Source organism: Sciurus vulgaris (genome assembly GCF_902686455.1).
Source record: "Sciurus vulgaris genome assembly, chromosome: 17".
Lineage (NCBI taxonomy): Eukaryota > Metazoa > Chordata > Mammalia > Rodentia > Sciuridae > Sciurus > Sciurus vulgaris.
The window spans coordinates 13,503,078-13,516,439 of record NC_136478.1 but is presented as its reverse complement, the minus strand read 5'-3'; the positions used below and the strand labels follow the sequence as shown (position 1 = coordinate 13,516,439).

Genomic DNA, 13,362 nt, shown 5'->3' with positions numbered 1-13,362 from the left:
TAGCACAGTTGTAGGTCTTTGGTAAGAAACTAATGAAGATATGGATGCTGCATTTCTGTTTACAAGTTAGAAAAATCCAGACAGGATTTTCATAAGGAAAAAAAGCATGAGAATTGGACATGGGAACATGTTTAAAATATATTAAGTTAAAAAAGTTATAAGTCAAGCATGGTGGTGCACACCTGTAATCCCATCTACCGAGCATGCAGGATTATAAGTTTAAGGCCAGCCGAGGCAACTTAGCAAGACCCTGACTCAAAACTAAAAAAATAAAAAAGGGCTGGGGTTGTAACTCAGTGGTGAAGCACCCCTGAATTCAATCCCTAGTACTACACACACACACACACACACACACACACACACACACGTTATAAAACAATTTATCTTTGATATAACATCATTTTTAAAATTTGAAAAATATAGCTTTATACTTTAAGAATACCTTTTACCATAATGTCATCAGAATTACCTCTGATTGTGGGATGAAGGTTGGTTTTTTTTTTTTTTCTATTCATCTCCATTTTCCCATTTATTTCAGTGATTATGTGTTATTACTATAATAAGAAAGAAAATTTTCTTAGTTTTTAAAAAGTATTTGAATTTTTTAACAATAGAAATTATTTGTGATATATGTGAAAGGACATAAAATTAATGTAAAACAAATACTCATTTGAGAAATTTGGTAGGAAATTCAACAAAATTTTAATGGTAATTCTTCCAGATTGCTAGCATTATTGATAATTAATTTTCTTTTATTTTCCAAACTTTTTCTCCATGTTAGAGCATTTGTTCTTTTTATATTTTTTTAAACCAATAAATTAGAAAAAAAAAAACCAGAGCTATTTGTAATATTCTAGATAAGGATGTTAGTCTGAGGAGCACTTTGAGACACTTGCATCACAGTCCTGAGCATTGCAGTGTGTGTATAATAACCTGATAAATGTTTAGTGGAGATGAATTATGTTTTGAACAGGTAACTAGAAATTTAAACCTGAAGAAATCTTGCTGATGATTTAGTACAGTTTCTTCATTTTATAGTTAAGGCTGTTGAGGTCTGCTTAATGTTACCATACTTAGTGGTTAGCTACTAATATAGCTAGTTAGTGGCGAAGTAAGGACCAGAACTAATCTCTCAACAATAGGCCAGTGCTTTTTCAGCTCCTTCTTGCAATCAGATAACAGGAAGACATCCATGTCCAGCAGCTGTCAGAAAAGCAAGGGCACTGTTAGCCCTCAAAACACACTAAGTGGTAGATCAGGTGCAAATATAGCAGGGCTGATCATGTTGGAGAGCCTATGCTTGGCTGGTGTCCATTTGTTTCCTTGCACTAGTCCTCTGAGGTCCAGTCCTTTGAAGTACACCAAGCTGGCCTTCTATACCCAGTGACTGCTGTAAAATAGCACTTACTTGGCAACTGCTGATTTTTGGTGCAATGTGGTATTTTTTTAATTTCTTTTTCAGCAAACTAAATAAACTGGAGCAATTGGAAGAACTGAACTTAAGTGGCAACAAGCTTAAAACCATTCCTACAACCATTGCCAACTGCAAAAGGCTGCACACCCTTGTTGCACACTCCAACAACATCAGCATTTTCCCAGAAATATTGCAGTTACCTCAGATTCAGGTACTTTTCTGTGCAGGAAGGAAGTCTTTATGGGGGAAATAGCAGGAGTGTGAATGAGATGCCTTTTTTTTGAGGGGTGGATGCTGGGAATGGAACCTACCTAACACATGCCAGGCAAGTGCTCAGCCACTGAGCCACATCCCCAGTCCAGAGATGCTTCTCTTATAAGGAAGAAGAAAGGAGTGTGAATGAGATTGTTCTAAGGAAGAAATAATGTTCCAGCATGCTCAGATTGAAATCTAAGTATGCTTAATTCATTCTTGGGAAGAAATTAAGTTACCCTTTGAGAATATAGTAGGAGATTGAGTGTTGGGAGTAAAGAAGTAAACTAGAATTTATTTTATTTTGATTTCTGTTTCTTCTCAGTTTGTAGACCTAAGTTGCAACGACTTGACAGAAATTCTAATTCCAGAGGCTCTGCCTGCTACATTACAAGACCTTGACCTAACTGGAAACACAAATCTGGTTCTGGAACACAAGACACTGGACATGTTTAGGTGGGAAAAAAAATCTGAAATTAAATCCACATGTGTCTGGAGGCCCACCAACCATCTGTGGATTTTCTTTAGGACTGTGGAATCTCAAATTAATTAAAGGAATAGAATGAATTAGGCCAAAGACCTTAGGTTCTCTTCTTTAATTCTTTGATTAGCTATAAATGGATGTTCTGTCTTGTCAGTCTATTTATGTACAACTCAGACCCATGTGGAATATTTTTACATGGAAGGCACAGATATTTTAGGTGGCACAGGTCACATTACAACATCTGGGAGACAATACAAGTTTATTCATTGTACCAAGGCTTAATTATATTATAATACTTAAAAAAAGTAGACGGTTGGCTGAAACTTAGAAGTCCCATTAATTGTAATGATATCTGCCCCTGTTTCTTCCTCCTATCCCTTTCCTTTTTCCTGCATCTGAACCAGGGGTTCATCATACTACTTTCATTCAGCCTGTCTGGAAATGCACCTTAGTCTGTCAAGAGATTACTTTATAAAACATGTTATTATTGGGATAGTTTTTATAAAATGTAATAGGTAATATGGTATAATCTTCCTTCCTTCTATAGCCATATCACAACCCTGAAAATTGACCAGAAACCATTGCCAACCACAGATTCTACAGTTACATCTACCTTCTGGAGCCATGGACTGGCTGAGATGGCAGGACAGAGAAATAAGTGAGTATGTTGGCTACGGAGACTGAGAAAGAAAAAAGGCAGCCTGTGGCATCTGGGGACTGATCTGATGCTCACAACTGGGCCACCTAGCTTTGTTGTGCATAAATAAATCATAGTGTATCAACATCAGATAAGAGTCCTGAAACTCTGATAAAGTAAACAAAAACAAAATGAATGTGCAGTCCACAGAATATTCAGCACTCCCTCACAGCTTTCTTTTCATGCTAATTTCCCTTCTCTATTGATAAGATTTATTGAGGGACTCAACTCTGTAATAGCGCTGATTTTGGACAGCCTACGAGCTGATGTGATCCTCCACTTCTCAAACTCTTCCCAAAATGACCCATCCAAAGCCCACATCCTATACTAGGTTCTTTCCAGCACCCTCTTCCCTGTATACCCCAGGGTTCCACAGTGTGCATTCTTCCTTCCTTCAAGGAATACTAAACCCAACTTCAACCATAGGTATGCTGTGGTGACTTTTGAATTGACAGATAACATGGATGAAGCTAGTCTCTAACACTTCTATAAGAACACATCTCACCTTGCCAGTTTTGCAGGGCTATATGGACTGCCTGTGAATGGGACTAAATTTTATCTTTCCTTAGGACATCAGCTCTTTCAAATGCTGCTTACTTATCTGGGGACATTTTTCATGTATAGATTTAAGATTTACCACATTCTTTTCTACCTTCAATTGATAATTATTTTCTATTCATTTATTTATTTACTTTTGTTCCTGGGGTTTGAATTCAGAGGTGCTTTTTACCACTGAGCTACTTCCCCAGCCCTTTTATTTTTTATTTTGAGACAGAGTCTTGCTAAGTTGCTTAGGGCCTTGCTAAGTTGCCCAGGCTGGCCTTGAACTTCAGTTCTCCCGCTTCAGCCTCCTGAGTTGGCTTAGATTACAGTTGTGCATCACTGTGCTCACCTAATAATTAGTCTTTAAAAGAATGCTCTCTGAGGAATAATTGTTTACCAGCAGCTTTCTTTGATGATTATATTTTTTATCTTTCCACTTTAGGCTGTGTGTGTCTGCCCTGGCTATGGATAACTTTGCAGAAGGGGTGGGCGCTGTATATGGCATGTTTGATGGGGACCGAAATGAGGAGCTCCCACGCCTGCTGCAGTGTACGATGGCAGATGTACTTTTGGAAGAGGTACAGCAGTCAACAAATGATACAGTTTTCATGACCAACACTTTTTTGGTATCTCACAGGTAAGCAGGTGGGTTGAATAATCCCTAACTCAGCTCTGCTTCTGAGAATAAATCTAAGTCAGAAGGTGAGGATCTAAATTATGGGTGCTGGATCAAGGAGAAACCTGCTCCTTCCATGATTATGCTCTCAGTATCAGCAGGGATTGTGGGGACCTTGGCATGTCATAGAACCTGTGGAGTCATGCCTTCTCTGTTGAGCCCAAAGGCTGCTGAGGACTTGGGAAGCCCAGAAATTATGTACAGAAAATTGTGTTTTTATAGATGTATTTGTACATTTTGGGAGGGGGATGACAGTAAGATTTTGTGATCCTCCAAAGAGCCAGTGGCCTACAAAAGGTTAACAAACACTGGTCAGATTCATGTGTTTAGAATAATTTTTCCTGGTGGTTTACCAACTAAATTTCTCATTAAAGTCCAAACCACTGAGCCAGGTGTAGTGGTGCACTCCTATAATCCTAGCAGTTTGGGAGGTTGAGGCAGGAGGAGTCCAAGTTCAAAGCCAGTCTCAGCAATTTAGCAAGACTCTAAGCAACTTAGTGAGACCCTGTCTCAAAACAAAAAATAAAAAGGGCTAGGGATGTGACTCAGTGGTTTAGTACCCCTGGGTTCATTTCCCCAGTGTCCCTTCCCCCTGCAAAAAAATCTAAGTCACTCAAGGGCAAAACCCCCAGCTACTGGAAACCTTGGTAGGTAATGGAGTGTCTTGCACATCTGGTGGGCTGCATAAAGGATATGAACAATTAAGAAATTGTAAACTTGTATACTCAAGGCTGAAGTGGAACAGTCTAGAGCTTGTGCCAGTTTTCACTGTCATTGTTACACAAAGCATGGTGTTGGGAAAGGAGTCCACTTTTCAGTAAAATTGAGCTGGATACTTGGCAGAATGAAGGGGTTGGGAAAGGGAACTCAATTTAAGAAGCACCTTCCAAGAACCAGGCACTGGACCAGGCAGTTTTCATCTTCTTTTTTTAATTTTTTTGTTCTGTATGGGGGATTGAACCCAAGGATGCTTTGCCACTGAACTAAATCCCAGTCCTTTTTATTTTTTAGTTTGAGACAGGGTCTCACTAACTTGCTGAGTCTCACTAAGTTGCTGAGGCTGACCTTGAACTTGGTATCATCCTGCCTCAGCCTTCCAAGTTACTGAGATTACAGGCCTGTGCCACTGTTCCCAGCTTCATCCTACATCTAGTTATCAAAACAAACATATTTTATCAGAGAAATTTCTTAGAGAAATAACTTGATGATGATATATAGCCAGTATATGGCAGAACTGGAATTTGAAACTAGATTTTTCTGATAGTATCTGCTGTCTGTTAGTATGGGTCCTAAGTGCAGGCAGTTCTCAGTGTGTTTCCAGGGCATTTCTAACAAGTTTCTGTTGATGCTTAGGATACCTACCCTGGAAACACACTGAAAGGGAAAGTCTGAAATATGTAGCCCTTTGCCCACTGAATCAGAAACTCCAAGACTAGGTCCAGCAATCTGAGCTCTAACAATTATCAGACTCTCCAGATGATTCTGATATGTTGAAGTTTGAAGTTCCCTGAATTAGGAAGTCTCTGATCAGACACTCAAGCAGCAGAGAAAGATGCACCTCCACTGCCCTTCCCTCTACCCTTTTGAAAAATCTCTTTTCCCATCAGCTGAGAGTGGAAGGCAGTATCACCCAGAGCAAGAGTCTGCCTTCAGGTGGATGGGGTGAGGCTGCTTCATGATCCCATAGCAGAAAAATGAGGGAAGGATGGGGGTGAAGGACCGCCACTTTTAGCCATTGTATTCTCCTTTTTCTTTCTTTTTAAACAGGAAATTAGGGATGGCTGGCCAGAAGCTGGGGTCCTCTGCTCTCCTGTGCTACGTCCGCCCTGACACTGCTGATCCAACAAGTAGTTTTAGTTTGACTGTGGCTAATGTTGGCACATGTCAAGCAGTCCTGTGCCGAGGTGGGAAGCCAGTGCCCCTTTCTAAAGTCTTCAGCCTGGAACAGGACCTGGAGGAGGCACAAAGGGTGAAGGATCAAAAAGCCATCATAACAGAGGTGCATCTCGCTTTCTGCCAATCACTTTTGCTCCCCAATTCTAGTGAAGAATGCTTTGAATGGAGGCAGTGAAGGTCCAGTTTCTTCCTATGATACCTTGTAAATTGTATCCAATCTAGATAGATGTTTGTTTCATATGGTTTCAGCAAGAGCACTAGAAGAAAATCTGAGCAGTTAGTGACTAGTAGAAAGAAGCAAAATTAATTAGAAATGAAAAGTCCTAATTTACAGTCCTTTAAATGAATAGCTAACAAATAAAATGAATGTTGTATCCCATTTAGTTCCCAACTCATCTGCTTTGCTATTCCAAACAAAAAAGACTTCTGGGGGTTTTTTTGGTACCAGGGATTGAGCCCAGGGGTGCTTAACCATCGAGCTACATCCCCAGCCCCCCTCTTCTAACAATTTTTTAATTTTTGACACTGGGACTCACTGAGTTGCTTAGGGTGTCACTAAGTTGCTGGGGCTTACCTTGAAATTGTGATCCTCCTGCCTCAGCCTTTTAATTCTCTGGGATTATAGGTGTGTACCACCATGTCTGGCACTACTTAATTTTTTTTTTTAATGGATTGTACTTTTGGTGTTAGATCTAAAACCTCATTGACAAACTCTAGATCACTTATATTTTCTTCTGTGTTGTCTTCTAGATGTTTTATAAAAGTTTTGATTTTTACATTTATGTTTTGATTTGTTGTGAGTTAATTTTTCTGAAAATTGTAAGCTCTGTGTCTAGATCTTTTTTTTTTTTTTTTTTTTTGCATGTGTTGGTGCCATTTATTAAAAAGATTATGCTTTCTCCACTGTATTGCCTTTGCTCCTGTGTCAGAGATCAGTTGGCTGTGTTTGTGTGGGCTCTACCACTGAGCTGCATTCCTAGCCTCTTCCCCACCCCATTTTATTTCAGACAGGGTCACTAAGCTGCCAAAGTTGGCCATGAATGTTAGAGCCTCCTGTTTCAGCCTCCCAAGTATCTGGGGTTACAGGTGTACACCACTGTACCCAGTTATTTTTGTGTTATTTTAACCATGAATAATTTTTGTCTATTATTTGCCAAGTTCTGTTCCTTTAGAGTTTTATTTAATATTATCAATAGCTCCCATTTTATTTTCATTTTATAGATGAAGAAAATAGTTTAGAGTTTGTGGCAAATTCTGGTAAATAAAAGCCAGAGAGTGACTGCAAGTGTTAATTTATTGATGATTTCAGAGTTTTTGTTTGTTTTTTTATTAAAGAGAAATCAATAAAATAAATTTCCAGCATATGAAATTTCTAACCTACAACCAGGGTGATTCCATTTCTTCTAAGTTTAGAATGATAGGGGTTCTAATTTAATCTGCTGTTCATTCTTGGTGTAGCCCCTAAAGAGTAGGTAAATTATGCTACATATTTCAGACTTTCCCTTTAGGCCATATAACCATAGAGGTCATTTAGTGCTTTAGCTACCAAGAGTCTTATCCATGGGAAGTCTTTTCAGTTCCAACTATGTCTTTAAGTGAGAAATTAATCGTGGTGACACATCTGAATTTTGGCCTAAGAGTACTAGGGATGGAGAATTAAAGACACTTCTGCTTATTATTTTTCTAACATGTTCCTCTTAGCATGTCTTTTATGTTAGAACAGATATCTTTTAAGATGAGTGGTTCCTTGAATTCACTTAAAATTATACTGATCCTAGGACAAATCATATAATAACATATAAATTCTGTTTTTAGACTCCTGATTTTCTTTTGGAGAGATAAAATGTTGCATGTTTTGTTGCTTTTTTTTCTCAAAATTTTCGTTCTGCTCATCTTTAGGATAACAAAGTGAATGGGGTAACTTGTTGTACCCGGATGCTGGGCTGTACATACCTCTACCCTTGGATCCTCCCCAAGCCCCATATATCTTCCACACCACTTACTATTCAAGACGAATTGCTGATACTGGGAAACAGAGCATTGTGGGAACACTTGTCATATACAGAAGCTATCAATGCAGTACGTCACGTACAAGATCCATTAACAGCTGCTAAAAAACTATGCACGTTAGCACAGAGCTATGGCTGTCAGGATAATGTGGGGGCGATGGTGGTTTATTTGAACATCGGTGAGGAAGGCTGCACTTGTGAAATGAATGGACTCACCCTCCCAGGACCTGTGGGATTTGCTTCCACCAGCACCATCAAAGATGCTCCCAAACCAACCACTCCTTCCTCCAGTAGTGGCATTGCCTCTGAGTTTAGCAGTGAGATGTCCACCTCGGAGGTGAGCAGTGAAGTGGGCTCCACTGCTTCTGATGAACATAACACTGTGGGCCTGGAGGCTGGTTTGCTTCCACGGCCAGAGAGGCGCTGCAGCCTCCACCCAACACCCACCTCTGGGGTGTTTCAGCGCCAGCCTTCTTGTGCAACCTTCTCTAGTAATCAGTCTGACAATGGCCTTGACAGTGATGATGACCAACCTGTCGAAGGGGTCATAACCAATGGCAGCAAGGTAGAAGTAGAAGTAGATATCCACTGCTGCCGAGGGAGAGACCTTGAGAGCTCTCCTACTCTTATGGAGAATTCTTCTACCCCGTGTCCTGAGGAACATGCTAGAGGGTTGTTTTTTGGGATCCGAAGACAGAACAGTGTAAATAGTGGCATACTTCTGCCAGTGAGCAGAGACAAAATGGAGTTACAGAAGTCTCCTTCCACTTCCTGTCTCTATGGCAAAAAGCTCTCCAATGGCTCCATTGTGCCCCTAGAAGACAGCCTGAACCTCATTGAAGTGGCCACAGAAGCACCCAAGAGGAAAACTGGCTATTTTGCTGCCCCCACTCAGCTGGAGCCAGATGATCAGTTTGTTGTACCTCGTGACCTGGAAGAAGAAGTGAAGGAGCAAATGAAGCAGCATCAGGAAAGCAGGCCTGAGCCTGAGCCCAATGAAGAGGATCGGACCGAGCCCCCGGAGGAGTTTGACACAGCGCTGTGATCCTGCCACTGTAGTGGGCACAGTGCAAGAGAGGGCTTTTGTGGTGTTAGGGAGGGGACCCTTCCAGAGGCATTTTGCCTCTGTGTTTCTAACCAGAGACGTTTGGGATAAAACTCAGAGCCAAAAAAGGTGAGAGCTATCCGGGTCTGACCCTGGATGAGCCAGTACCACCATCAGTGTTAAGTTTCGCATTTAACCTGCATTGGAATTCCCAGAGTTACTGGGCGAAAGCAGAAGTTGTTCTCTGTCAGTCCTACCACCTGCCATTAACCCTTTCTCTCCTAGGATCATTTTGAGAATTTGCCTGCCTGGGCAGGAAAGGGACTATTTCTGTGGAGGAAATAACTGAAGGTTGATTCCCTTTACTAATTGCTGCTGATGGATCTCTGTGACAGAGAAATCACCTTATCTTTCAGACTAACTAATGGGGTGTGATGTGACTAGTCACATGGCTTTTCATTCTTCTCTACGAGAATATAGCCTATCAAAATGATGTTTATTGGAGATGTAGAACCAATCAAACAGATAATTTATGTATGTAATGTAATGAGAGCACTTTTCATTGACTGTGAACTTTTTATTTTTGAATCTGCACTCGAGCCAATCTTCTTAGAGGCAGCCCAACACCTTTGTCCATAGGCAGAGAGATAATTGGGTGTTGGAGCCTTCCTTGAGGGTACTTGGAAAGCCCTGAATTAAGCTGTTTGATGTCAAAGTGTGAAATCTCCTGAGGAACTTGGGGTAGAGGGACCTTCTTTTGTGGGTGAAGATGGGGAAGGAGCCAAAACTAAGACTACTTTTCCCAAGAGAGTTACTCCTTGACAGATGTCACACCCACTCGGAATGTGATTTGAGCAGATCACAAGGTAGGCACTTGGGGACTGGCCTCTTTTCCCTACCATGTGGTCGAGTTGGCAGCCAGCCTCCTCACAAGCAGGGCTAAGGCCAGCATTGCTGGTGTCCAGGAATCTTGAATTAGAGCAGATGATTCCCAAACAGATGGAGGCCATGTGAGAACAGATGAGTGGATGGAGCTCACAGGTTAGACATGTTCCTTTTTTCTCTAGAGCAACAAATGGTTTTCTAGAATGTTGGAAGTGAGTTGTCAAACCTTGCTCTAAAGGCTTGACAGTGTATCTCTCTGAAAACTGCTAACTTACTTTATGTGGTTTCAGGGTACTGGACTCAATACCTGTATGCGACTCGAGAAATTCCTAAGCTTATAGAAAACTTGATTTTCTTTCTTTCTTTCTTTTTTTTTGGCACATTCCACATAACTCTAGCAAAATGCAGTTCCTTCTGAATTTTGTTGCTTTTTCCATTAGAAGATTATCTTAAGCAAACTAATTCCTACTTATAGCCCTACAAAATTTTGGCATTGCTTGATTTTTGCCCAATGGGAAATGTGCTTTGAAGATTTGAAACATTTCACAGTTTAAAAAGAAAAAAAGAGTGGAACCATTTTTAATTTGTTTCAACAGAAACAAAATGTTAAATATATTGTTGAAAGTATGTTTATTCCTTTGTGGGTTCTTTTTTGTTTTTGGAAGGGGGTGGGAGTTTTTGTCCAAAGTAATAGTCAAAAACCAGTCTCTTCATCCTCTCAGAGGCCCCGTACCCATGTACATGTGTCAAAGGGGTACATTCTTGGGGGATTCTGTATACCCCATTGGCTGCCTAATGTTCAACCCCTCAAGAATTTGAGCTTGAGTCCCCAAATCATCAGGAACACTTGACTTCCCTTCTGTCAAACTACTGGTCAACTACTGAAAAAAGTTTAGAACTCAGGTCTTTGATTTGAAGTGGGGAACATGGTGGCTCATACAGAGTTTAGGTGCTGTTAGAAAGATGGGTACAATAGTATGTTGCCACCTTATTTTTATATGGGAATGAAAAAAAAAAAAAAAGAAAAATCCAAGATGTTAGTGATGGGTGATGTAAAACATCTTCCTACTCAGACAGCAGAACCTTTGGGTTCTGAATAGAATAGTGAGTGATGTTGTCTAAAAATTAAAGTTATTTTGGGAAAATACCACTTTAGTAGTATAGTCTTATAAAATTGTCCTTTATCTGTGAATACTTTTCTTCTCTTTGTTTCTTGTCCTGCTTATTGGAACCACCTCAAAACCCAGGTCCACACTGATTCCCAAAAGTAAATGTGTTTACTTTTTGGTCAGCAAAACTCTGAAATTCCACGTGTACTTTGATGTGGTAGTTATTTTCAGGTACCATTAGGTCTTTGAAAACCTCTAATATAGTATATACCAAAACTAATTTTTTTTTTCCAATTTCTTTTCATTATGTCCTTCTGCAGTTGTTCTGTATTGAAATAGAAGGTTAAAAGGCCATAGTTTATTACCAAAAATACATACCCCATTTGACCTATGAGGTAATTGACAGATGTTGTGTTACCTGAGTAGGCTGTCAATGAAAACCAGCAATCTGTCTGCAGCTGAGTGTCATCTTCCAAATACCTTAACTCAGAGGGTATGTTCCCCAGGTGGGCAGAGTACAAGTGATTTCTAGCATGGAAATCCTGATCTCTGCTTGATTCTTGGGTCTCTGCATGTACCTCCCACTTAACAGAGTTTAAGATAATTTCTGGGTTGGGGGGGGGGAACCAACCTCCTGGTTATGGGTGCAGTTCAGGAGTCCCATGGAGAAAGGAAAATACATGTGGCTTGTCAGCCAAGTATCCTTATTTTTATCCAAATGATTGGAAATATATCTGAAATTTTCAATGTTGGTATGACATGAAGCTCTAGTGCTACCATAGAGTCAAGTCATTGAATTACCATTCCTGACACAAGCGAGGGCTTTATAATACTACTGTAGAGTGTATATGTGCAATAAGTTGGTGAACCCATTTTCCTGGTACAGAAGAGCCAACATAAGTAGTGTGGCATCACTGGGTGCTATCACAATTGCTTGTAGCGAGTGCTATTTTCCAGGAGATGGAGCCAGTTAGGTTTGGCTGATCTACTATCAAATGATGCTCTTCTTTCCATGTAGACCTTCAGCAAAAGCAGGTACTTGGAAGCCACAGGCTCACTTTCTTTTATCTATTCAATAATTATTAATGAAGAGACCTCCATAAGGGAGCACTTGGCTGTTAATGATAATGTATCGATTACTAAAGAATTAGTCTCCAAGCCATCTGGTGATGTCCACAGCATCACTGTAGAACTGTCTTGTCACTTTTTACTTCTCTCTGGGTGGAGACTTCCAGACTCCCCAATCATGGACACAAGTTATTCTTTCTTTCCAGTCAGTGACTTTGCCCCTTGGTTGGGTAAGCACTTCCTAGACTGAGAAAAGCGGCTACAGTCAAACCTGCTCTGTTTTCCTCATTTGGTGATTAATCAGCATAAACTCCTTGTATTCTAAATCTCATGCACCTCTCCCAGATGCTGTAGGGTTTCCCTCATGTTGCCACTGGATGTCAGTCAGACAGTGGGCTCACATCTTATGGTTTTGTGCAATCATCGTCATATTGTAGTCCTAAGACTCATTATAGTGTATTTTTGATATTTTTGAAATGTGTTAAATTTTTTAATTCAATAATATGAGCCAGAGCATGTTGCAGCAAATCTATTGTTTGTAAAAAATAACAATAACAATAATAAATAAAATAAAATGGAATATCTTTTTCATGCCTTTGTTTTAAAATGGAATGCTTGTTTTTTTACAAATATTTTAGCATGAAGCTAGAATTTTCTCTCCTAATTTTATTATAGAATTAGGTTCTTAACTAAAAGTACCTTTAGGATTTTTCTGTTCTTTCTTGCTTCAGGGGAAGATAAGCAAGAACAAACACATGAAGCCACATTCCATTAAGGCTGTGACTTAAGGCAAACTATTCTTGATCACCTTTTATATTAGCTTTGTATCACTAACAAAATATTGGACACAGGCTACTTATGAAGAAGAGGTTTATTAAGTTCAGAGTTTGGGAGGCTCAGGGGCATGGTGCTGGCATTGGCTCAGGTCTCAGCTGTGTCTTGTGGTGGAAAGCAATGGCAGAAGCATGTTTGGGAGCCAGTGATTACATCTCACACCAAGGAGCAGAGAGAGCGGGTGGGACCAAACTCAGGCTTTTATAATGCTCCTCTCAGAACTACCGGAGGATCCCAGGAGAACCATTTTCGGAGGGTATGCCCCCAGCAACCTAAGGTCCTCCCACGAGGTCCCACCTCCCATTAGCACCACCCTGTGGATCAAGACTTCAATCACAGTGGACTCCTGGGGACACTCCAACCACACCCAAACCATAGCACCATTTCAGGTGAAATAGCAATAAAGATTTTTAGTTTAAGAAACATTTTATTCTGACTTGGTTCATATGT

The 13,362-nt window shown here is 40.2% G+C and overlaps 1 protein-coding gene across 2 annotated transcripts in view; it reads left to right on the top strand.

Moving 5' to 3' along the window:
• Positions 1-12,662, top strand: part of PHLPP2 (PH domain and leucine rich repeat protein phosphatase 2) — a 67,707-nt gene extending 55,045 nt beyond the window's left edge. For both annotated transcript variants that reach the window (XM_079117734.1, XM_079117735.1), the window contains exons 14-19: positions 1,463-1,625; positions 1,992-2,122; positions 2,698-2,808; positions 3,833-4,027; positions 5,834-6,065; positions 7,862-12,662. In XM_079117734.1, coding sequence (XP_078973860.1) covers positions 1,463-1,625; positions 1,992-2,122; positions 2,698-2,808; positions 3,833-4,027; positions 5,834-6,065; positions 7,862-9,016 — 1,987 coding nt within the window. In that variant the 3' untranslated portion in view covers positions 9,017-12,662. The remainder of the gene's footprint in view (positions 1-1,462; positions 1,626-1,991; positions 2,123-2,697; positions 2,809-3,832; positions 4,028-5,833; positions 6,066-7,861) is intronic.
• The last annotated feature ends 700 nt before the right edge of the window (positions 12,663-13,362 follow it).